At 39.3% G+C, this 26,650-nt stretch overlaps 1 protein-coding gene across 19 annotated transcripts in view; it reads left to right on the top strand.

Moving 5' to 3' along the window:
* Positions 1-3,615: 3,615 nt before the first annotated feature.
* Positions 3,616-26,650, top strand: part of Reps2 (RALBP1 associated Eps domain containing 2) — a 384,213-nt gene continuing 361,178 nt past the window's right edge. For 6 of the 19 annotated variants that reach the window (XR_015444115.1, XR_015444113.1, XR_015444112.1 and 3 more), the window contains exon 1: positions 3,618-3,960. Coding sequence is in view for 10 of the 19 variants with exons in the window: in XM_087193687.1 (XP_087049813.1) it covers positions 3,727-3,960 (234 nt within the window). In the remaining 9 variants the exon portion in view is untranslated. Of the gene's footprint in view, positions 3,961-26,650 lie in introns of all 19 variants that reach the window. The other 13 variants (XR_015444114.1, XR_015444117.1, XM_087193684.1 and 10 more) reach the window with 5 other exon arrangements.

The following is a 26,650-nucleotide window of genomic DNA, read 5'->3' as shown; positions in this document are numbered from 1 at the left end:
CTGCACTCTCTCCTGATGGAGCCTGCTGTCCCTCAGTCATCACTTCCTTGGTGCCAAGTCTCTGGGGCTCCTCACTCTCCCATGATCCTCTCTGTCTGTCTCATCCTCTTACCTCCCCAGTCCTACTTAGTCTCAGTTGACACCCATCTGGAGCCCCAGACCTCAAGCTTTCCTGGGTGAACTTTAGTTCACGGAGTTTTTTCTTTTCCAAACCTGCACAGCAGTTAGCCTGGGGCACACAATTTAGCACTTAGTTATATAGTGTCCTTTATTCATTGTGTTAGTTTGGTCTTTCCAGTGAGGCTGCAGGCTCCTTGAAAAGCAACACATCTTGTATTTTTTCCCACTAACCTTTTGCTGGCTTTATGTTTTTTTTCAGTGAGTAGGAAAAGAGGGAACACTTCCCAGATTGTTTCATAAAGCAGTACAATCTTAATACCCAAACCTGACAAACATAATGCAAAAAAGGGAAACTAGGGCCGGTGATTTAGCTCAGTGGTTTCGCCACCTGCTGTGCAAGTGCAAGGACCCGAGTTTGATCCCCGGTACCAAAAAGAAAAGGAAAACTACACACCAGTCTGGGTCATAACATAGATGAACCCCCCGCCCCAATAAACACAATTGAAATACTAGCAAGTCAAATTCTGGTATATATCAAAAGGATAATATATCACAACAAATATATCTTGCATTTTTAAATAATTTCTTCACAGTACTCCAGTAGGGACACAGGAAGTACTTCCTTTTTTACCAGTAAATGTTGGTTACCTCTCAGATGGATGAATAGGCAAGCGTGAGACTTTCTATCCAGCACTGTAATATCTGGTATTAGAAATACCTGCCCGCTTACTGAATTGAGCTGAGTGATGAAGGTCAGCTCCAAACCTAATACCCAGTTGGGCAAATCACACCGTCTCTGCACCCATTCTTCCATCTGCAAGATGGAGATAAAAGTGTCTTTCCAGTCACCTCAGAGTTACCATGGGGCTTAAACCAGACTGTTCTGCAGAGCTTTGGCACTTTCCCTTGCCGACACTGTGTGAACCTCACACTCCTTCTTGAAGGAGTCATAGGGGAAAGTAGATTTTGACATTTGTCATGTAGAGTGGTCACTTTCTAACCTCTGTTAGGATGGTGAGCTGTTCTCAGGGAAACCTGATACAGCTGGAGAAGTAGGAAGAGAATAAACTTTTGTTTGCTTCTTGTTTTCCTTTAGGTATTACAGCCATGAAAAATGCAAATGTGGTGAGATTTTGAAGTGGGACGTCTCTGGTGAAGTTAGTCTTTGCTGCTCCTAACTTCTCTTTTCTGTCCTCTTGTTCCTAAGCCTCTTGCTATCTTACATTCCCTCCTGGCAGGTCTGAAGCAAAACACGGAGTGAGGGAAGGTTGGTGAAGAGATGAGAAGTAGATATGAGTGGATCTTCTTCCCTATTTCATTTCTTCAAAGTCCAAAAGGGAAGTATTACTCACCATCATTAAAGTTGACATAATTTTCCTTTACATGTTTTTTAAAACAAGGTCTCACTATGTAGTTCAGGCTGACTTTGAACTCACTGTGTAGCCTAGGTTGGCCTCAAACTTGTGGTGATCCTCCTGCCTCAGCCTCCCAAGTGCTGGGATTACAGGTGTGCACTACCATGCTCAACTTTTTCTTTTATATGTATTTCTTTCCTCCTTTTCCCCCCTTTTTTGTCTTTATTATCTCATGATTTTTCTCTTTCTCCTTTCTTCCTGTCCTTGGTTCTTATTTTAGTTGATCCATGGTATTTCTTAAGATATCTTTTGCTTTCTACTTCTTGTTAAAATACAACTATTTGTGGCAAAAGTTTATGTATCTCTTTATTAAAGCACATTTTAGAATGTATTTTTTTAGTGCTTAACCCTGGAGTGATTTTTTTCCTCCTTTAAGTTAGTGTTTCCCAGCAAGACTTGGTGCATATATTTGTGCAACTTTTCCCAGAAACAATAGAATTGAAAAAGAATTTTTGGAGAAGAGATGCAAATATGCAGGCCTGCTGGAATTTCCAGTGTTGTGGTGGAGCAGTCATTTTTCTTACAGTGGCTTCTTTTCTAGACTTTGTGTTAAAAGTGGCTAGTGTAAACAGCAGGATTCCAGCCTTTGCCTCCTCAAGGTTGCAAAGGTTAAAATATTTTGCTTTGAGAAATGAGCTCCAGAGCACCATGTTCCAGAATGGCAGTGGCCTAGAGCATTTGTTCCCTCGGATTGGGGTCAGACTGCTCATCCATCCAGGCCCTCTATCCCTACAGACAAGAAAGAAGGAAGCCTCATGTGCTCATAGGTGGGGCTTTTGTGAGCTGGCCAGATCTAGAGCATGCTGTGTGTGGTAATAAATTAGTCCACTGATTGGAATTAGCGTAGTTCTGGGAGTGGATAATGGAAGCCCCACCCTGGGTGTGGGTGGCACCAATCAATAGGCTTACAGCCTGGATGGAATATAAAGGGGGAGAAAGAAGGCAGGCTTGCTGCTTGCTGCTTTGCTGCCTCCTGTCTGCTCTGCCATGGACTGTTTCTCCTCTGCATGCCCCTCTGCCATGTCGCCCTGCCTTGTAGCCAGCTGACTATGGACTGAAACCTCTACAAACTGTGAGCTGAAATAAATCTTTCCTCCTTTAACTTGTGAGTGTCAAGTATTTTGTTTCAGGAATGAAAAAAGTAACTAAGACAGAGGGCGAGGACTTTCTCTTGCTGAGGTCTGTATTTTCCAGCCCTAGGATATATATCTGCTATATAGTAGATATTCAAGGAGAGTTGGATCAATAAAGGTGAACCTGCAACAGTTTCCTGATCTGTAAAACCAGGGGTGGGCCCAAATAATCTACAAAAAGGGCTTTTTAAAACTCCCATTACACCGGGGATGTAGCTCAGTGGCACCGTGCCTGCCTGGCAAGTGCAAGTTCATGAGTTCAAAGAAAAAAAAAATCCCGCACAACTCCCATTATTCTAGTGTTCAAGAGTAACCCACGGTATTCCTTATTAAGGCTCAAGTGCAGCTTGGAGCCTGACTGAGAAGGTAGCAGACCCTCGTAACCATCTGGAATGTTTTGGAGAGACACTGGGATAGGATTCCTTTGGACATTATTTGTCCCCCAGCTTTTCAGGACATAACTAGTACTGTTCTGGAAGAAGGGAGCCCTAACTTCCCACGCATCGTCCCCTTTCTGGGAAGGGCATGGCGTGGCGTGGACACCACACCTGCGCCTGGCTCCTAGGGAGAAAATACCACAGCTTACCGTCCCCTGACAAGCGCTATTCTCTAGGTGTGCTAGATGCTTCTTTCCCAGCTAGGGCAAGGAGCCAAATATGCCCCTCGGGGCAAGGTGGGCTTGACAAGGGGCGGGGGCCCGCCTTCCCTGCCCAGCTTGGCCAGCCAAGCAGGTGACTAGCAGCAGGCGGGCGCGGCGCCCAGTTAGTTACCTGGCACGGGGCGGGGCGAGGCGGGGCGGGGCGGGAGTCGAGGGCGGGGCGTTGCTAGGATCCTCGGCCGTGATTGGCCGGCGTCGCGCGCCTGTCTCCATGTGCCGTGCGGAGGCACAACATTCAAGCCCGGGGGGCGGGGCCGGCGCAGGCCGGGAGGAAGTGGCCGCGAGGCAGCTGCTGGGCGTGGGGGCGGCGGCGGCCGAGGCGGAGGCGGCGGCCGAGGCTGAGGCGGAGTAGGCGGCACCTCAGCGGGGGACGTGCTCCGCAGTGCCCCCTTGCAGGCCCATGGAGGCGGCAGCGGGCGGAGGCTGCGGCTCTGGGCCGTCCCTGCTGCTGAGCGACGGTGAGCAGCAGTGCTACTCCGAGCTCTTTGCGCGCTGCGTGGGCGCTGCGAGCGGGGGCCAGGGTCCTGGACCCGCTGAGGCCGCCAGGGTCGCCTCGGGCACTGCCTCCGCGGCCGCTGGCCCCGTGGCCGATCTGTTTCGGGCGTCGCAGCTGCCAGCCGAGACGCTGCACCAGGTAAGTCCCTGTTCCCCTTGTCGCTATGGATCTGTGGGGATAGTGTCTGTGGAGAGATTGGGGCGACCGGGCTGCCCCAGTGACCCCGGGGACGCGGCCAGGTCTCAGAGAGGGGGCTCTGCAGCCCGGGATGGCGGCGACGCCCTTGTCCGTCCCCCGGGCACACCAGCCTCCTATGCAGCTCAGCTCCTCTCCCAGCGCTGAGTGCGCTCCCGTCTGTCTTCCTTCCCTGAGACCGGCTGACACTCCCTCCCCTCCCCCGGTCATTTCTGGGGCCCTGCAGCCGCCCAAACCCCAAATTTCTCCTGTTCTGGAAGCGATGTTTGCTTTGGCTAGTGTCTGGTTTAACCTCTGTTCGCGGCTCCTGCCCCTCCCTCTCTGGAGTGGACGGACGCTCAGAGTGCCTCGCTGGGATTTGAACTTGAAGGGAGGGTGTGTGTGTGTGTGTCTGAATGGCTCCGGGCCCAGGACAACGTGTTGTCCTCTCTCTATATTTGTGATCTATACATAACTACTATATATGTGTCCACTAATGTGTTTCTGATTATCAGTAGTATTAAGCCGGCAAATCTTAATGGCAAGTTGCATAGCAGGGGCTCAAGGGCTGTAAGAGGACGTTGGTCAACTCAAAGCCAAGTTCCTCATTTGAGGCTGGAGGCGGACCCCAGGAGTCCACCATAGGGAACAGCCGTAGTTTCCCATTTTATTACGGCTTGCACTTGAAACAGAATGGGAAAGACATGTCAGAGCTACCTCTTTTTGGCTGCTCCATACCTGGAAAAGACAGAGTAAGGTGGGGATGGAGGGTGGTCCATAGCAGGTGCTGTTTTTGTTTGGCGCTTGCCTTGAAGCTTGGAGAGACTACTTGATAAGCTCTTTGTCTGTCATTTGATGTCACCCAGCCCTAAATGGTGGAAAGATTGTTAATATCAGACTCAAAATATGAAATGAAGCTTTTCTGAAAAGCAATAGTGTGAAAGTTATTAACGTCAAATGAGGATTTAGAGTTTTGAGTGGTATTTTAAAATCTTGTTCCGAAGGAATGCTGAGGGTTCTCTGGTTCATTGCGTTTGTAGGGTTTTGCTTTTGTCGCTTAAGACAGTCTGCGTTTTATACTGCTGGAGCATGCATCTGCCCATATGTCTATCAGCATAACTTTACTCTGTAACCTTTCACCTTTTTAAATTTAGAGTTTCTGAAAATATAATTAGTATTGACAGAACTTTGCATGGCTATTTATCTCCAAGGAAGTCCTTGATATGTAGACAGTTCTGCCACTGCTATTGAGCAACTGAGCTGGACCAGGTAAAGAGAAAGTTGGTGTCCTAAAACACAAACCATGGCTATTATGTGAGGCCTCACACAGATCCTGAGCATAATAAATTTGTTGACTGAGGCTATTGCAGCAAGTGCGATCCAGGCACCTGTTAAGGCTTATTTTGTTGTCAGTAACACATTGAGTGTGATGTGAGGAGGTGGGCATACTAAATGTGAATATGTTAGTTGAGGCTCCCTCAGGAATCTAGAAAAGGATTTCCTTGTGTTAGAACCGTTGCAGTACATATAATTTAAGAGGAACCCAGGGCACAGTGCTTTGGTGTGAATGAGATTATACTCTCCAGTTCAAAACTGCTTCACATCCTGGCAAAAGGGGATGTTCCTAGATTGCTTAGAGTAAATCTCTCAGAGCTTTGAGCCCTCTTACTTAGCCTAGCAAAGCAAAACAAAAAATCCTTTTCCTTTAACCTAACAAAATTACAGCAACCTGATATTCTTGGTACAGGTGAAAATGAACATTAAAGGCACCCTGGACAGGGAAAAGCAATCCTGAGAGAATCAGAACAATGTCAGCAATTGGGAGCCACCCAGTTTTAACCCATTACTTTGGTGGTGATTGTGGTGTGTGTGTGTGTGTGTGTGTGTGTATGTATTCTGTCCACTTTAATTTGCATTATCCATAGTGCGTTAACCATTTTTTATGACAAATGTAGACATTTTCCTCCTTTCCCTCTTAAACAGAAACCTGTAAGTTTAGATTTAAGTGGCCCAACAGGTAGAACTGCTCAAATTGGAGACACTAAGAAGCCCTGGTAGTCTCTACGGTAACAGCCACATTTTCTTTCCTCTCTTGTTAAGTATACAATTAGGATTATCATCATATACCAGAAGGTTATCATGTTACCACTTCTACAAAAACACTTACAGTAATTTTATCTCCTATTTGGATTAAAAGTAAACCATTATACCAGTTACTTTCTTATGGAAGTGAGCTTATAGTTATCTTAAGGTTTTTCTGTCGTTGATATGTAAATATAAATATTTATGTATACTTGTATGTATAAATATTTGTATTTATAGATATAAAATCTCAACATATGCTATGGTTTGGAAATGCATTCTCCAAAGGTCCGAATGTTGAAGGGTTGGTCCTTGGGACTGGGCTGTTGGGAGGAGGTGGAACCTTGAAGAGGTGGAGCCTAGTGGGAGGTCCCTAGGTCATTGGGTACCTGCCTTTGAAAGGACCTGTGGGGCCCTGGTCTCTTCTTTCTCTTTCTTTCCTGGCCATGAGATGAGCAGTTTGCTCTGCTGTGCACTCCCTCCCATTGCCATTTGGCACCCCACTACAGGCCCAAAGTAACGGGGCCAATAGGTCATGAACTAGAAACTCTAAAACTGAGCCAAAACAAACCCCCCCCCCCCGTTCTCTCTCTCATCAATCCCATACAACATATTTTTCAATAGACTTTCTTTCTGAGCAGTTTTTGGTTCACAGAACCATTGAGGACAGAGTACAGAGAGTTCACATGTACTCCCAGTCCCCACAAGTGCATAATGATGTATATGTTATTTTTTTTAAGTGTTTCCACATTTTCCTTTTCTTTTTTTTTAATTAAATTATATTGTTGGTACATTGTAGGTACACAACACAATTACATTTCTCACTGGGAATTGTACCTTTACATAATGCATCTTGGTTCTTATTTTTTCCCCATTCCTAGCCCTTCCTTCACGCCCTCCACCCTTCCCTATTTACAAAGACTTTATTTCCATTTTTTCCATTTCTCATCATTTTTCCTTTCCCTTCTTTCCTTTCCCCTGCCCCTCCCACTACCCCTACCCCTTTGGACCTTTTCTTTCTATTTTGCATTATCGATTATTCATTCTACTCATTGGTACATTTTACTACTCAGTCATAAAAAATGAGAAATTAGAGACATTTATAGCTAAGTGGATGCACATTGAGGCGATACTCTTAAGTGAAATAAATAGGACACACATGTATAAATACCAAATAGTTTCTCTGGTGTGAGAAACTGAAAGTGTAAGTAAGGACTAAATGTATAATAGGTAATGTGAAATAGGAAGAAAAGGGGCAAAGGGGAAGGAAGTGGGAGGGCTAGGGGAAAGGAAAGAAGGGAATAGGATTAATATGAGAAAATGGAAAAATAGGAACAAAATCTTTGTAAATAGGGAGGACTGGAGGGGTTGAAGGGAGGGCTGGGCAAGGGTGAAAAATAAGAACCAAGAGAGACTATGTAAAGATGCAAATTTCCAATGATGAATGTCATTATATTGTATTTGTTATTTTTGATGAAACTACACTGGCATTCTGCAAGAAAGCCCTTAGTTTATGTTAGAGTTCCCGTGTGGTGTGTATGGTATGGGTTTGGACAAATGTATGACCTGTGTCTGCCATCATGGTATCACACAGAATAATTGCTCTGCCCTAAAAAATCTTCTGTGCTCCCCGGATTCATCCCTCCCTCCACACTAACCCCTGGCAACCATGATCTTTTACTGTCTCCATAGTTTTGCCTTTTGCAGAATGTTATAAAGTTAGGGTTATGCAGTATGTAGCCTTTTTAGATTGGCTTCTTTCACATACTAATATGCATTGAAGAGTCCTCCATGTCTTTTCATGGTGTGGTGGCCCATTTATTTTTATTGGTGAATAGTAGTCCATTGTCTGGATGTACCAGTTTGTTTATACATTTACCAGTTGAAAGAAATTTTTGCTTCTAAGTTTTTGGCAATTGTGGACAGAGCTGTTATAAACATCTGTGTGTGGCTTTTTGCATGAACATAAGTTTTAAACTCCTTTGGGTAAATAGCAAAGAGCATGATTGCTAAGTCATATGGAAAGAGTACATTTAATTTTGTAAGAAACCATCAGTCTTCCAAAATGGCTGTACAGTTTTGCATTTTTACCAGAAATGAGTATAAGGTCCTGTTACTCTACCTCCTCATTAGCATTTGGTATTGCAAAGGTTTTGAATTCTGGCCATTGTAATATGTGTATAATGATATCCCATTATTTTAATTTGTGATTTTCTAATAAAATGATGTTTGTTGAGCACCATCTTATGTACACTACTTATTTGCCGTCTTGAATTGTATATATTTTAATGTACAAGAGTAGCCTATTTAAAAGGCGCTTTTTAGTCTTTTTATGGAGTATGTATTTTCATGTGCTGATTTATTTTATTTTATTTTTTTCCCATTAAGTTTATTGGTACATTTTAGGTATAAAATACAGTTACATTCATCATTGGGATCTTGCACCATTACATGAGTATCTTGGCTCTTATTTTTTTCCCCTTCCCCTGCCCTCCCTTCACCCCCTCCACCCTTCCCTATTTGCAAAGTCTTTGTTTCCATTTTTTTCCTTTTCTCATATTTTTTCTGTTCCCTTCTTTCCGTTCCCCTACCCCTCCCACTTCCCCTGCTCCTTTAGACCTTTTCTTCCTATTACACAATATCAATTATACATTTTTAAAATTACAATATCAAGATCTAGGAGACATTACCACAGATTTTACAGAATTTAAAAGGATATAGAAAGCATACTACAAAAATGTTTTTTGAAATAAATTTGACAACTTTTAAGAAGTACCTTGGAAGAAAAATTAATGAAACTGACTTTGGAGGAAATATAAAATTTGAATAGCACCTATTAAAGAAAGTATATTCCTAGCTTGAAAACCTACCTATATGACAACAGCAGGCTCATAAACATTTTAACTGATAAATTATATCAAACATTTAAAGCAGAAAAAAAGGGAACACTTCTCCCCTCATTTTAGGAAATCAACATTGTGCTAATCCTAAAACTGGATAAAGATAATAGAAGAAAAAAGTATGAACATAGATAGAAATTTGTTTAACAAAACAAACTCTTAGAAGTCAGATCTGGCAGTATGCAGAAAGTGGTTTTACTATAGGGATGGCACTGTTGGTTGAGCATTGGAAGATCCACCCCCCAAAAGTCATCATTTTAACAGAGGAAAGGAAAAAGCCATATGATCCTGTCACTAGTTGGAGAAAAAGCATTGGACTAAATTCCACAGCTGTTCATGGTAAAAGCTATCAGGAGACTAGAAGTAGAACAGAACCTTCTCAACAGATCAAAGACATGTACTCCATACTTCCAGCAAAAACGCCTTATATGAATGGAGAAGATACAATGCTTTCTCCCTAAGGTGGGGAACAAGGACAGATATGCCTACTCTTCATCTGTCCATTAAACTTTGAAACATAGGCCCAAACCAAAATAGTCTGGCAATAAAAATTAACAAATAGCATAGGATTGGCAAGGTAGAAGTAAAATCTTTATATGTAGATGAAATGATCATCTACAGAGAAAATACTAAGAAATCTCTAGGAGCCCCTAGAACTTGCATTTGAATTTAGCAGGATTAGAAAACACAAGGTATATATAAAAATTCAGGTCTGTGTATACTTGCTATAAATGAAGAACTGGATATTGAAATTTAAAAGTTATGTAGGAGTATAAGGGACCTAGAAAAGTAAAAACAAGATAAAACCAGTATTGGAAGACATTTAGTACCTAATTTTAAGACTTCTTCTAAAGCTACAGTAATCAAGGCAGTGTTGGTGTAAGAAAAGACATATAGATCATTGGAATAAACCAGAGAATCTAGAAAGAGAACCGCACATATATGGTCACTGAGTTTTGAAAGATTAGTTAACATTAAAATTTTGTAGAACATAAACTCAATTTAAGAGCAGAGGAAAAGATAGTGTTTTCAGCAAATGGCACTAGAACACTTGGTATCCGTATTTAGAAAATTTACCTCAACCCTTTATTTCCATACATAAAAATAACTTGAAAGGATCTATGAACCTAAATATGAAAGACTAAAACTATAAAACTTTAAGAGGATATTATAAGGGAAAATGTTTGTGAATTTAGGGTAGACAAGAATTTCCTAGGATACAAAAAACATGATGTATAAAAGAAAAAAAATTGATAAATAAGATTCCATCAAAATTTAGAACTTTAAATGACATTGTTAAGAAAATGAAAAGTAGTCCTTAAACAGATCAATCATATTTATAATACATTATAAACTATGACCAGAACATGTAAAGAACTTTTACAGCTCATTAATAAACAACTCAATTAAAAAGTAGACACAAGAAGATGATAAATAGCCAGTGCAGCACAAGGAAAGGTGTGCAACACTAGAATCAGAAAAATACTAATCAGTACAATAACAAAATTGAATTATACACTCATTAGGGAGATGAAGTTAAAAGTTTTAAAAGAACAAATGTCAGCTTAGGTGTGAACCAGTTAGAATTTTCTAATACTGCTAATGTGAATGTAAAATGATAAAACCACTTTGGAAAACAATATAGAAATTTCTTGTATTACTGTTAAGAACCAACAGTCCTGTTCTTAAGTTTTTACTTGAGAGGAATGAAAACACATGTTCACAATAGATTTGTACATACAAGTTCAGTATCCCTTATCTGAAATTCTTGGGACCAGAGTGTTTCAGATTTTGATTTGAAATCCACTTGATCTGCAAAGAGGGTAGCTACTCCTGCTTTTTTTTTTTCTTTCGGGTTCCTGTCACATGCAGTATTGTTTTCCAAGCTTTAACTTTCAGACTATGAGTTTCTTTTTGAATTAAATATGTTTCTTGTATGCAGTGTATTGTTCGATCTTGCTTCTTGACCCATTCTGCCAGTCTATTTCTTTTGATTGGTGAATTGAGATCATTAACATTGATGATTATAACTCATACATATTGACTTATCATTGTTATGACTTTTTCTTTTTGTTGGATTCTCCCCCTTTGTGTTTAATTTCTTGTTGTGCCTGACAGATTCATCCTGCTGGGCTTCCTGGGGTTGTGATCCTCGTTGTCTTTTCCTAGGATATTGTCTAAAATTTTTTGGAGTGCTGCTTTGGTATTCATAAAGTTCCTAATGTGCTGTTTGTCATGAAAGTATCTTATTTCTACATCAGTTTTGAAAGATAATTTTGCAGGTACATCAATCTGGATTGGAGGCTGTTTTCCTTTAGCACTTGAAATACATCACTCCAAGCTCTTCTTGTCTTGAGGGTTTGCATTGAGCAGTCTGCTGTGATTCTGATGGGCTTTCCTTTGTATGTGATTTGTTTCTTTTCTCTTACTGCTTGTAGAATTTTGTTCTTCTGTTCAGTTTCTGGAATCTTAACTAGTATATGCCTATGTGTAGAAATTTTTTGATCAAGGCTAGTTGGAGTCCTATATGCCTCACTTATCTGTATGTCAAGTTCTTTTCCCCTGCTTGGGAAGTTTTCTGCCATCACTTCTGTGAACAGTTTTTTTATGTCATCTACACTCTCTCCTGTTTCTTCATTGACTCCAGTCAGTGTGATGTTATTCTTCTTTGCATTGTCTAGCAGCTGCTGGATTGATTTCTTGTGATCCCTTACAATTTTAAAGCAATTTTTCTTTTCCTGGTCACTAATTGCAATTTTATCTTCTATATCTGAAATTCTGTCCTCACATTGGCTCATTCTGCTGTGTAGACTTTTGATGGAGTTTTTAATCTCCTGGAAATCTGTTTGCATCTGTTTTATGGATTCCATTTGTTTCCTATGTTGGGATTCCATCGTGTTCCTAAGCTCCTCTATTTTTTTATGTGTCCTCTCTAGATTTATTAATCATGTCTTGTACTATGAGCACAATCTCTGCTGTTATGTGAGAAATAATTTCTGATTTCATTTTTTCCAGATCCTCTTTTGTTGCCAGTTCAGGGAGTCCAGGTGGTTGAGTATCAGAGTGTTCCATCTTGTTTCCCTTTGGGGTTGCTGTAGGTGATCTGGAAGTCTGGTTTTGATACTTGTTTATGTGTCTTCTCATTTTGACGGGGGGGGGGGCTGTGCTACTGGTGCCTGTGCAACTCACCTCCTGTGTGCTGGTGGGGGTCATGCAGATTTATTTTAAAAGCTAGGTTTTAGTAGTAGGTGGAAAATAGAATTAAAACATGTCTAAACTAGAAAAAGAGCGTATGAATGCCTGAAAACAAGTAAATGGTGATTTTTGTTTAATATTTCAAGGCAAAGGACTATAAATACTAGTGATTGTGAAGTATTTCATTGACATTTAAAGGCTAGCATTTTGCTAAAAGGGATAGGGTGGGTTTGGATTTGACACATATTCAAATTTATCTGGTGTGGCAAGCACTGTTCTAGGTACTGAGTTTATAGCAGTGAATCAAATGCAAATTCCTGTCTTCATAGTGCTTACAGTCCAATGCAAATATTTTTATTAGAGTTTTTATTTAGGTAAGAAAATATCTGAAATATAACATCTGAATTAAAGTATGTACCTCAAAATGACAAACTGTATTTGCACACAATGAATTAACATATTTAGACTCTACTACCTATTTTTTAGGATGATGCCTTAAGTCTGTGGGAATGCTTGTACATTTCAAGTCATCATTGTAATTGGTTTTTCATTTTTATAAGTAATTCTTCCACATTAAGAGGAATAGTTGTTTCTGTACTATCAGGGGAGATTATTGAACAGAAAAAAGAAAGCCAGTAAGTAATGTCTGATTGTTTAAGCATCTCTGACCGAGGTAAAGAAGTAAAACAAAGCAGTGAGAAGCAGAGAATATTTTTAAAATCTCTGCATACAACCTCATCTTTGGGGAGAAGTCATTTTTAAGTTTTCCTCTAAATCTTTGAAGCAACTGGTTAACCATTAAAGAAAAGTACAGGTTAAAGACTAAAATTTTGCAGCCTTTTTTCTGGGTGCTAGTTTATTAGCCAGAGTTATTAATTGATTGACTGGTTGATTATTTTTTGCTTGTTTTGTTTTTGGTACCGGGGATGGAACGAATGATTGTTTTCTTGAGACAGGGTCTGCCTGTGTAGCCCAGGCTGGCCTCAAACTTGCAACTTTCCTGCCTCAGCCTCAAGAGTACTGGGATTACAGGTCTGGGCCACCATGTCCAATGCCTAGCCAGAGGTATAATTAAAAAATGTAAAAAATTTTATAATTTTGTGTCATATCACTTTGTAACATATTTGAAGGAGATATGAAGGCTAACATACTAAAACAGTAGTAGTAACTAGGACTATATGCTGTTTGAGACAATATCCTTATTTTTTTTGTAAAAGAGAGTGCCAGAAGTATCAGAGCCATACCATTGTATGGCTAAAAGGAGGATATTTGATGATAGTTACTTCTTGACTCTTTCAAGAAAATATTTCCGGAATGTAAAGCTAGAGAGTAACAACAAATAATTGTCTACCCACCGCTGAGTATGAGAAGTAAGACAGCCTAGCTAGAGTGAAAGCTTCACATATCCTCTTTTCTGATCCCATTCCCCTTCCTCCCTATCCCAGAGGTTACTGGGCTACTGTTGTCCGGAATTTGGTTTGCATGATTTGAAAATTTCTTTCTAATTTTATTATATGTATGTGTATGTGCACACACACACACATATATATATATATATATATATATATATGCACTTGTGTATATATAAATGTCTATATTTGTGTACATATATCACCAAAACAAAACATTATTTTGCGTGTTTTTGCAATTTAAAACAAGGAGTATTGTACTCTGTGTAACCTTTTGCAACTTGCTTTTCCTCTCATTGTTATATTTTTGGATTTCATCCTTGTTGATACATGTACCTGTACTTCATTTATGTTTCCTTTCAAAAAAAATTTTATTACTTACTCTTACAGTGAGTCATCATTATGGTGCTGTAGAGAACTTTATACCAAAGGGAAGTAGGTGGCCTTTCTAATTTACATAGAATGTCACATCACTGGGTCACTGTTCTAAAGATGTAGGAACATTACAAGAACTTTCATAGATAGCAGCATGCACACTGACAAGTCTTGAGGGTGCTAGAGGACCTTTGAGTTAATTGGTTAGACTTTCATGAACTTTCTTTTTTCTTATCTTTTTAAAGATGGAAAGTCTTAAACAAACTAGATAGAATAATGCATTAGATGCTGTTGTACTTGCCGGACAGGTTCAACAGTCATCAATACATGGCCAGTTCCATTTTAGTCTACATTCCTATCTTTGTTCCCTTCTCCTTTTATTAATCCTGAAGCAATTCTTAGACATGGTATGCTTTGTGGAGTTTATCTTTTTTTTTAAATTAAATTCTGTTATTGGTACATTGCAGGTATACAACACAATTACCTTTCTCATTGGGAATTGTACCTTTACATAATGCATCTTGGTTCTTATTTTTTCCCCATTCCCAGCCCTCCCTTCACCCCCTCCACCCTTCCCTATTTACAAAGACTTTATTTCCATTTTTTCCATTTCTCATTATTTTTCCTTTCCCTTCTTTCCTTTCCCTTGCCCCCCCCCCCCACTACCCCTACCCCTTTGGACCTTTTCTTCCTATTTTGCATTATTGATTATTCATTCTAATCATTGGTACATTTTAGGTATACAATATAATGACATTCATTATTGGAAATTTGCACCTTTACATAGTCTCTCTTGGTTCTTATTTTTCACCCTTGCCCAGCCCTCCCTTCAACTCCTCCATTCCTCTCTATTTACAAAGATTTTGTTCCTATTTTTCCATTTTCTCATATTAAACACATTCCCTTCTATCCTTTCCCCTAGCCCTCCCACTTCCTTCCCCTTTGCCCCTTTTCTTCCTATTTCACATTACCTATTATACATTCAGTTCTTATTTACACTTTCAGTTTCTCACACCAGAGAAACTATTTGGTATTTATACATGTGTGTCCTATTTATTTCACTTAAGAGTATCACCTCAATGTGCATCCACTTAGCTATAAATGTCTCTAATTTCTCATTTTTTGTGGCTGAGTAGTACTCCATTTTATTAAAAAACCCCACATTTTCTTTATCCAGTCTCCAGTTGATGGGCATTTGAGCTGTTTCCAAGTTTTAGCTATTACAAACTGTGCTGCTATGAACATGGGCACACATATGTCACTGTGGTATGATTCTTTTAATTCTTTGGGGAAGATCCCCAGCAGTGGAATAGCAGGGTCAAATGGGACTTCCAGTCCTAGTTCTTTGAGGTATCTCCATACTGATTTCCACAGTGCTTGCACCAGTCTACACTCCCACCAGCAGTGGAGCAGGGTTCCTCTTTCCCCACAGCCCCACCAGCATTTGTTATTGGTTGATTTCAAGATAGCAGCCATTCTTTCTGGAGTGAAGTGGAATCTCAGCGTTGTTTTCATTTGTATCTCTCAAATGACCAGTGATGTTGAACATTTTTTCATGTATTTATTTGCTATTTCTACTTCTTTGTTTGAGAAATGTCTGTTCATTTCAGATGCCCGTTTTTGGATTGGGTCTTTAAATTTGGGAGGTCTGATCTTTTTAAGTTCTTTATAGATTCGAGATAGCAGACCTTTGTCTGAGGAAGAGCAGATGAAGATTTTTTTCCCACATTGTGGGTTGTCTCTTCACACTGCTTGTGGGTTCTCTTGCTGTGCAGAAGCCTTTTAATAAGAAGAGATTCCATTTGTTGATTGTTTGTCCTAGTTCAGGGGCAATTGAGGTTTTGTTCATAAAATCTTTTCCTACACCGATGCCTTCAAGGGTTCTACCTAACCTCTGTTCCAACTGGTTCAGAGTTTCTATTTTAATATTTAGATCTTTAATCCATTTCGATTTTAGTTTAGTGCATGGCGAGAGATATAGGTCGAGTTTTAATCTTTGGCAAGTTGAAGCCCAATTTTTCCAGCACCATTTATTAAAGAGGCTATCTTTCCTCCAGTGAGGGTGTTTGGCTCCTTTGTCAAAGACGAGATGGCTGAGTGTGTCTGGCATTGTTTCTGCATCTTCTAGTCTGTTCCACTGGTCCTCAAGTCTGTTGCTTTGCCAGTACCATGCTGTTTTTATCACAGTAGCTTTGTAGTATAGTTGCAGTTTGGGGATTGTGACACCCCCTGCCATGTCTGTGTTACCTAGAATTGCTTTTGCTATTCTGGGTCTCTTCTTGTTCCAAATGAATTTTTGGATTGTTTTTGCGAGGCCTATGAAGTATGCTGCTGGGATCTCAATTGGAATTGCATTAAATCTATATAGCAGTTTTGGAAGTATGGCCATTTTAACTATATTAATCCTTCCTACCCAGGAGCAGGGGATGTCTGTCCATTTTCTGATATCATGTTCAATCTCTCTTTTCAGAGTGCCATAGTTTTCAGAGAAGAGGTCTTTGATTTCTTTCATTAGGTTGATTCCTAGGTATTTCAGGCTTTTGGATGCTATTGTGAAAGGAATTATTTGCCCTATTTCTCTCTCAGTGAGTCTGTCATTGGTGTAGAGGAAAGCTATTGATTTTTGTGTGTTGACCTTATAACCAGCTACTTGACTGAATTTAGTTATTAAGTCTAGAAGACTTTTGGTGGAGTTCTTGGGATCTTCTTTATAGAATATCATGTCATCTGCAAATAATGACAATTTGACTTCTTCATTTCCTATCTTTATTCCTTTTATTTCTTTCTCTTGTCTAATTGTCGTGGCTAATGTTTCCAGAACTATATTGAACAGGAGTCGTGATAGTGGACATCCTTGTCTTGTTCCTGATTTTAGTGTGAAGGATTTCAGTTTTTGACCATTTAGTATGATATTGGCTGTTGGTTTTTCATAGATGGCTTTTATCAGTTTGAGGTAGAGACCATCTATTCCAATTTTTTGTAGAGTTTTTATCATAAATGCATGTTGGATTTTGTCAAATGCTTTTTCTGCATCTATGGAGATGATCATATGGTTTTTGTCCTTGGCTCTATTGATATAGTGTATTACATTGATTGATTTTCGTATATTGAACCATCCCTGCATCCCTGGGATGAATCCCACTTGATCAGGGTGTATGATCTTCTTGATGATCTTCTGCATTCTGTTTGCCATTATCATATTAAGGATTTTTGCATCTATGTTCATTAGTGAGATTGGTCTATAGTTCTCTTTTTTGGTTGGGTCTTTCTCTGCTTTGGGGATCAAGGTGATGCTTGCTTCCAGGAATGAATTTGGGAGTATTGCTTCCCTTTCAATTTCATTGAAGAGTTTAAACATTAGTGGCAGCAGTTCCTCTCTAAATGTCTTGTAGAATTCAGCAGTGAAGCCATCAGGGCTCGGGCTTTTCTTAGTTGATAAGTTTTTAATTACATTTTCAATTTCATTGGTTGATATTTGTGGAGTTTATCTTTAAGGAAGGAACCTGGAGTTGGGCAGAAGTAGAAAAGAATATGCAGTGGTTTAAGATGGGCAGAAAAGGCACCTGTGGCCTACAGTCAAATGGTAAGACATGATCAAGCCATTGGCATTTATTGGAGTAATGGCTCTTAAGCACTGATTTAGAATAGTTGAGGAAACCAATACAGAAATTGAAAAAGTAACCAGCCTAAGACTGGCTTTGAACATCTAGAAATATTAGACGGCTAGTTTCATACCCCTAAGTAGATACTGCCCTACTTTGGGGACATAAAAAATTGGTTGTGAGGAACTCTTGGGTTGTTTTGCTAATTACTTATAACTTTTAAAATAGGATTTGGTTCCTTTCCAGGTTTTATCAAACTTTCTATTTGTTTCCTAAAGGCAAGTCCCTCATATTTTCTATTTATGGCATTCTACTCTTCATATATATCTAACCAGCCAACCTGGGTAGCCAGGATGAAGAGGTTTCCTGGGTGCATGGAACTTGGAGTTTTCAGACAGTCCCAGGCAAACTGGGATGGCTAGTTATCTCCTCTAATGGTTACTACAATATTTATCTACCACTCTGTAACAAATTGCCACAAATATAGCTCGCATTTACTGTCTTCCCGTCCTCAGATCAGGGTTTCCTGAAGGTACAATGAGGGTGTCAGCTGGGCTGCATTTCTTTTTGGAGTTTAGAGACCTCTTCCAACCTTGTGTGGTTGTTGGTGGAATTCAGTTACTTGTCATTGGTTTGTTTGGTGGTATTGGGAATCGAATCCAAAGTCTCATCGCTGCCAGGCATCTCTGTCACCACTGAGTGACATCCCCATCCTGCTTGTGATTTTTGGATTGGGGTGTTCAGCTCCTAAAGGCCACCTGAAGTTCCTGCCACCTGGCCCTTCCTGTAGGTGGTTTACACCATAGCATGGCTGTTTGCTTCTTTGAGGCCTGCAGGAGAATGTCTCCCTCCAGTCAGCTAAGATAAGCGACATCCCATTACCTGTGCCATACTCCATTGGTGAGAAGCAAGTCACACATTCTCGCTGCACTCAGGAGGAGGAGATTATACAGCACAGATAGCAGAGAGTGAGTATTGGGGGCACCTTAGGTGCTTTCCACCACACTTGTTTTTCAAGTTTTATCTGAAGCAGGAAATTATTCTGGTTAGCTTTTTGAGGCCAGAACATTTTATATATATATATATGTGTGTGTGTGTGTGTGTATGTGTGTGTGTGTGTGTGTGTGTGTGTGTTTTGCACATTTATCTCATTTAAAAAAACTATAGCAGTTAAACTTTATTTTTTATTTTTGGATTTATTTTATTTTTTATTTTTTATAGTGAAACATTTATTGGTACATCTTAGGCATACATAATAATAACAGTCATGATAGGGAATTTACATTTGTACATGATACATCCCGCCTCTTTTTTCCCACTCCCCCTTCCCCTCAAGCTCCCTCACTTCCTTGTGTACAAAAGCTTTGTTTCCATTTTTCCCTTCTATTTTCACTTTTTTCTTGTCCCTTCCTTCCTTTCTCCCTCCCTTCTCCCTTGTTCCCCTTTTCATTTGAACACTTTCTTCCCATTTGCCAACATCTATTATATATCTCAGTCCATTTCCACATTCATTTTTTCACACCCGAGAAACAATGCAGTATTTAAACACGTGTGTCCATTTTATTTCACTTAAGATTATGGTCTCAAGGTCCATCCATTTAGCTATAAATGTCTGAAGCTCATCCTTCTTTATGGCAGGGTAGTACTCCATTGTATAAAAAAACCATATCTTTATCCATTCACCGATTGATGGGTATTTGGGCTGTTTTCAAGAGTTAGATATTACAAATTGTGCATATCTATCTTTTAAAGAAACATTTTCATGCATAATTCATTTCTTTATCCCAAGTAGAACTTGCAAATATGTATCTTCTGAGGTATTTTCAATTTTAGTCCTTAAGCAATTTGTTTTTTTCTCTAGAAAAATATAGAAGGAGGCAGAAAAAAAGTAGGAAAACAGATATTAATTCTCTGCATGGCCATTCTTGCCCAAAATGGTCCCAAGCAGACCTTCATTTTTTTGTTGGTATATAGTTTATAGTACATAATGAGTACATTCATTGTGGGGAGCTGGTCCATTTATATAACACATTTTAATTTTTTTTTTATCGCTTTCCCTCCCCTGCCTTCATCTCTTGGACTGCTTCATATATGTATTGTACATGTTTGCAGTACATAATGACCATGTTCCTTGTAGGCATGTGAAACACATATAACACATCACAATTCTCTTTTTTTTTATATCTCATTTTCCTTCCCTCCCTCTGTCTCTTGGTTCCTTTCCCATATGCTAAAAATCTTATCTTGCTATTTCCTGTTTCCTATTTATCTTTTATTTCTAAGCAGACTTTCTTAACCTGGGTCCCATTCAGGGTCTGTAATCTTAGGTGTGGAAAAACATTTATATTATGCCCCCAACTGAGATTGAGTATTTCCTTCTGTTAGGCATGTAGGTAACCTCACAGTAGTGACTTTATCACTTATTGAAATAAGATTTTAAAAATATACTACAAACATGTATTAATACAAAATAAACATTGAGAAAAAATAGAATGTTTTCAATCATAGTATAATTGTCACAGGCATTTCATTGATGGTTTACAATAGATTAGATGTTGGTTGATCATATTCATTATGTTAATAAATGTGTATTCATACCACAAATTCAGCTTTTAGTGTTTTGATGACTGTAATGTATTTCTTTTACAATGTTTTATATTTTCTTTTAAATGTTTTATTTTATGCATTTAAAAACAATACTCCCAGAAGAGGTCGTGTGGTACAAAAACAGTTAAGAAAGCCCTGCTCTGAAGAGTTGTGAGGTGTCGGGACTAGAAATAATCTGTTCTTCAGAGTTTATTGTTTTCAGAGTCAAAAGGCAAGTCCGGGGTCAGAAGTCCGCAAGGCTGCTGCAGTCGCTCCCCCTCCAGCCTGTCCTGCAGGAAGCTCTGAGCAGTGGACACTCAGCTGCTTCCTCGGGTCCCTCCCATGACAGTCCCGACAGGCTCTGAGCCCTGCTTCTGGCCTTTTTATCTGGCCCTCTCAGCTGGGCTGCACTGTGGAAGGTGAAGGACAGAAGAGGAAGGACAGCCCCGTTTTCAGAGAGTCCCTGAGGAGCAAATGCCAGATGCTTCTTGGGTTGGGCCTGTTTTCTGTACACCACTATCTGTACTTTGGAACTTTGGCTCGAACTTAGACTTGAAGGAGAGAGGGATTTTTAACAGCGTGAGAAACTCAGCTATCTTCATACTGTTGATTTAGGAGCAGGAGAGGATATTAACATTAGGCTTGCGGGAAATATTTGCATTAACTCAATTCATTTGTAGCACTTTGCCATAGGTTTTTCAGAGGAATATCTTTGTTCAGGCTCCTGGGGGTAAAATATTTCACCTGTGTTAATTTCTTGGGTAAATAAAGTAGATCCCATAAATGCTGGCAATTAAGAATTGTTTTTTAAAAGGTAGTCTTTCTGAAATGTGTAATGTTGGCCTCTGAAGTCTTCAAAATAACACATTCAATACAGTAATCTCTTTGTTTCTCCCTTAGTTCATGGTCAGCCTTGTGAAAAACAGATGATAACACACCAATAGTTTTTTGCCCCTGGAAGTGTTTGGTATGCTCTGCTTTTTTGATTTTTTTCTCCTTTAGAATCTCTTTGAAATTATTAAAAAATGTTTAAATTTATCTCCTTTTCGTGTACTCTGCTACCTTTATGGTCCTACTATTGAGAGATGGTGGTGGGAATAAAGCATGTAAAATTTAGCATGCGGATGTTTTAGCCTCTTAAATTCTTCTCTGTTCAAGATCAAGGTTTTTCAACCTCAGCACTACTGACACTTTGGGTCAGATAATTCTGTGTGCGTGTATGTGTATGTGGCCGTCCTTTGCAGTATACCCTTGGTCTTTACCTACCAGATGCCAGTAGCTGTCCCTCTCTCAATTGTGACAACCAAAGATGTTGCCAGACATTGTCAGATGGCTCTTGGGGGGAAATTTATTCTAGTTCTATATGTATGATGATAACAATCATGATAGCAGCTGACATTTATTTACTCTTTACCATGTTATTGCCTTTGTACTATAACTTGTAAAATGCTCATCTAATTGTTACAACCAAACTGTTACATAGGTATTATCGTCTTTACTGCTAAGAAAACAAAACTAAGGCACAGAAGTTCAGTTATTTTCCCAAGTCACATAGACAAGTGACTTTTGGCACTACTTTTCATAATCTACTTGGGTTGAAGTTCAGTCTTCACCAAGCAAACAAACTAAAAGGGGTTCAAAAGGGAGTGGGGAGAAAACCTGTTGATGTTTCAGTTGAGGGGCTCTTGCATTTATAGCAATTCTGTGTAAATGTTGGATTTCTCGTTTAAAGGCATGATTGCATGATGTGTGTCTGAGTAAAGAACATGGACCGTTTTTTAAGAAGCTTTTGGAAGCAGAACATGGGACAGCCTAGAGTCAAGGATGACCAATCAAACTTGAAAACCAAGGAAGTCATTGGAAATTGGGATAAGGCTATGTATCCTTCAGTAATATATTTCAATTACTCAGGAAACTCAAGGTCTCAAAGGAAATGGGATGGTCAAAGGGTCTGGGTGAAAGCAGGAATGGTAAGGCACGAAGGGACTAGCATCAGCAGGAAGTCATTGCTGTTCCAAGACTTGAGGGAGCAAAGGGAGGGAACATTGTTGTTGGAGCTCTTCAGGAGCAATGCAGCCTTTGCTGCAATTGTGTCAAGGGAGGGGCTGGTGGAGTGGAGGCTGTAGTGATTCTCATTTTCTAACCCAACTAGAAGTCAGAAGTAGGAGAGCCTAGATGTGGAGCTTATACAGGTTACCCTTCTCTGCTGAAAGGAGCAAATGCAGCCTAGGATGTGAAAGATCTGTGTGCTGAAAACTATGAAATGATGAAAGAAATTGAAGAAGATACAAATAAATGGAAAGATATCCCATGTTTGTGTATTGGGAGAATTATTATTGTTAAAATGTCCATTGTACCCAGTGTGATATACAGAGTTAATGCAATCCCTATCAAAATTCCGATAACATTTTTTCACAGAAATAGAAAAAACAACTCTAAAGTTTATATGGTACCACAGAACACTCAGGATAACTGAGGCAGTCTTGAGAAAGAAAAATGAAGTTGGAGGCATAATACTTCCTGGTTTCAAATTATACTATAAAACAATAGTGGCCAAAATGGTATAGTACTGACATAAAAACAGACACATGGGACAGTGGAACAAAATATAGAGCCCAGAAATGAAACCAACGTTTTTTGGGTACTGGGAATTGAACTTGGGACCTTGCACTTGCCAGGCAGGTGTGGTGCCATTGAGCTAAATCCCTGGCCTGAAACCAACTATTTTTTAAAAAAATATTTGCAGTACATAATGATTACATTCCTCATAGGAAGTTGGTACATGTGCATGACACACCTTAATTTTTAAAAAATCATCTTATTGGTACATGTAAGGTATACAATACAATGACATTCATCATTGAAAGTTTGCACCTTTACATAATCCATCTTGGTTCTTATTTTTTCCCCCTCCCCCTGCCCTCCCTTCAACCCCTCTATCCCTCCTTATTTACAAAGACTTTGTTTCCATTTTTTTCATTTTCTCATATTAATTCCATTCCCTTCTTTCCTTTCCCCTACCCCTCCTATTTCCCCTGCCCCCTTGCACCGTTTTTCCTCTTTCACATTATCTATTATACCTTTTAGTCCTTATTTACACTTTCAGTTTCTTGCACTAGAGAAACTATTCAGTATTTACACATGTGTGTCCTGTTTATTTCACTTAAGAGTATCTCCTCAATGTGCATCCATTTAGCTATAAATGTCTCTAGTTTCTCATTCTTAATGGCTGAGTAGTACTCCATTTTATTAAAAAATCACATTGTCTTTATCTAGTCTCCAGTTGATGGGCAATTGGGTTGTTTCCAAGTTTCAGCTATCACGAATCGTGCTGCTATGAACATAGGTGCACATGTGTCACTGTGGTAAGATTCTTTTAATTCTCTGGGGAAGATACCCAGCTGGGTCAAATGGGACTTCCAATCCTAGTTGTTTGAGGTATCTCCATACAGATTTCCATGGTGGTTGCACCAGTCTACACTCCCACCAGCAATGGAGCAGTGTTCCTCTTTCCCCACAGCCCTGCCAGCATTTGTTATTGGTTGATTTCATGATGGTAGCCATTCTTTCTGGGGTGAAGTGGAATCTCAGCATTGTTTTCATTTGCATCTCTCGAATGACCAGTGATGTTGGACATTTTTTCATATGTTTATTTGCCATGTCTACTTCTTTGTGTGAGAAATGTCTGTTCATTTCAGATGCCCATTTTTGGATTGGGTCTTTAAATTTGCGAGGTCTGATTTTTTAAAATTCTTTATAGATTCTAGATAGTAGTCCTTTGTCTGAGGAACAGCAGGTGAATATTTTTTCCCACATTGTGGGTTGTCTCTTCACACTGCTGGTGGTTTCTCTTGCTGTGCAGAAGCGTTTTAGTAAGAAGAGATCCCACTTGTTGATTGTTTGTGCTACTTCACGGGCAACTGAGATTTTGTTCATAAAATCTTTTCCTACCCCAATGTCTTCAAGAGTTCTACCTAACCTGTGTTCCAGCTGGTTCAGCATTTCTGTTTTAATATTTAGATCTTTAATCCATTTTTATTTTAGTTTAGTGCAGATATAGGTCTAGCTTTAATCTTTGGCAAGTTGAAACCCAATTTTTCCAGCACCATTTACTAAAGAGGCTATCTTTCCTCCACTGAGGGTATTTGGCTCATTAGTTGAAGATGAGGTGGCTGAGCGTGTCTGGAGTTGTTACTGCATCTTCTAATCTGTTCCACTGGTCCTCAGGTCTGTTTCTTTGCCAATACCATGCTGTTTTTTTTTTTTTATCACAGTAGCTTTGTAGCATAGTTTCAAGTTGGGGATTGTGATACCCCCTACCTTGTCTCTATTGCCTAGACTACTTTTGCTATTCTAAGTCTCTTTTTGTTCCAAATGAATTTTTGGATTGCTTTTTCCAGGTCTGTGAAGTATGCTGCTGGGATTTCAATTGGATTGCATTGAATTTATATAGCAGTTTTGGAAGTATGGGCATTTTCACTATGTTGATTCTTCCTAACCGGGAGCAAGGAATGTCTTTCTATTATCTGATATCCTCTTCGATCTCTTTTTTCAGAGTGCTGTAGTTTTCAGAGTAGAGGTCTTTGATTTCTTTTGTTAGGTTGATTCCTAGGTATTTCAATTTTTGGATGCTATGGTGAGAGGAATTGTTTGCCCTGTTTCTGTCTCAGTGAGTCTGTTGTTCGTGTAGAGGAAAGCTATTGATTTTTGTGTGTTGACATTGTGTCCAGTTACTTTACTGAATTTGGTTTATTAAGTCTAGAAGACTTGTGGTGGAGTTCTTGGGGTCTTCTATATAGAGTATAATGTCATCTGCAAATAATGACACTTTTGACTTCTTTGTTTCCTATCTTTATTCCTTTTATTTCTTTCTCTTGTCTAATTGCTGTGGCTAATGTTTCCAAAACTATATTGAACAGAAGTGGTGATAATGGACATCCTTGTCTTGTTCCTGATTTTAGCGTGAAGGATTTCAGTTTTTGACCATTTAGTATGATATTGGCTATTGGTTTTTCATAGATGGCTTTTATCAGATTGAGGTAGAGACCATCTATTCCAATTTTTTGTAATGTTTTTATTATAAATGCATGTTGGATTTTGTCAAATGCTTTTTCTGCATCTATTGAGATGATCAAATGGTTTTTGTCCTTGGCTCTATTGATATAGTGTATAACATGTGTTGATTTGCATATGTTGAACCAGCCCTGTATCCCTGGGTCAGGGTATATGATCTTCTGCATTATATTTGCCGGTATCTTATTAAGGATTTTTGCATCTATGTTTATTAGTGAGATTGGGCTATAGTTCTCTTTTTTGGTTGGGCCTTTCTCTGCTTTGAGGATCAAGGTGGTGTTTGTTTCCAGGAATGAATTTGGGAGTATTACTTCCCTTTCAAATTCATTGAAGAGTTGAAACAGTAGTGGCACTAGTTCTTCTCTAAGTGTCTTGTAGAATTCAGTAGTTAAGCCATTAGGACCTGGGCTTTTCTTAGTTCTTAAGCTTTTAAGTCTGTTTTCAATTTTGTTGATTGATATTGGGTCATTTAGAATTTTTAGGTCTTCTTCATTCAACTTTGGTAATTCATACGCATCTAGGAATGTGTCCATTTCTTCTGTGTTTTCCATCTTATTGACGTATAGGTTCTTGAAGTAGGTATTGATGATCCTCTGGATTTCTGCAGGGTCCATTGAAATTTCACCCTTTTCATTCCTAATTGCGTGGATTTGGGCCTTTTCTTTCCTTTTTTTGATACGGTTGGCTAAGGGTTTGTCAATTTTGTTTATTCTTTTGAAGAACCAACTCTTGACTTCATTGATTTTTTTGTATCATTCTCTTAGTCTCCATTGCATTGATTTCTGCTCTGATCTTTATAATTTCCTCCCTTGCATGAGCTTTGGGTTTGTCCTACTCTTCTTTTTCTAGAAGCTTGAGGTGCAGCATCAGGTTGTTTAATTGGGGTCGTTCTGTTTTCCTAATATGAGTATTCACTGCTGTGAATTTCCCTCATAAATACTGCTTTCATTGTGTCCCATAGATTCTGATACATTGTATCGTCATTGTCATTTAATTGTAGGAACTATGTGATTTCTCCTTTAATTTCCTCTGTGACCCATTGGTTATTCTGAAGTGTGTTGTTCAATTTCCATGTGTTTATGAAGTTCTTGCGGTTTCCTTTGCTATTGATCTCCAATTTCATTGCACTATGGTCTGATAATATACAATGGATAACTTCAATGCCTCTGTACTTGTTGAAACATGTCCTATGAGCAAGTATGTGGTCTATTTTGGAGAATGACCCGTGTGCAGCTGAAAAGAATCTGTATTTTGAGTTGGTGAGGTGGAACACTCTGTTAACATCTGTTAAGTTCGTTTGTTCAAGAGTTTGATTGAATTCTAATATGTCCTTGCTTTTTGTCTAGTTGATCTATCTGTTTGTGACAGTGGGGTATTGTGGTTCCCCACTACTATTGTATTAGTGCTTATTTGATTTTTCATGTCATTAGGA

The sequence above is a fragment of the Heterocephalus glaber genome, unplaced genomic scaffold (assembly GCF_053883595.1).
Source record: "Heterocephalus glaber isolate CG9 unplaced genomic scaffold, H.glaber_assembly_v1.0 deba00001594, whole genome shotgun sequence".
In the NCBI taxonomy this organism is placed as follows: Eukaryota; Metazoa; Chordata; class Mammalia; order Rodentia; family Bathyergidae; genus Heterocephalus; species Heterocephalus glaber.
Note: the sequence above shows the minus strand (reverse complement) of the source record. Positions and strands in the feature narration are given on the sequence as shown.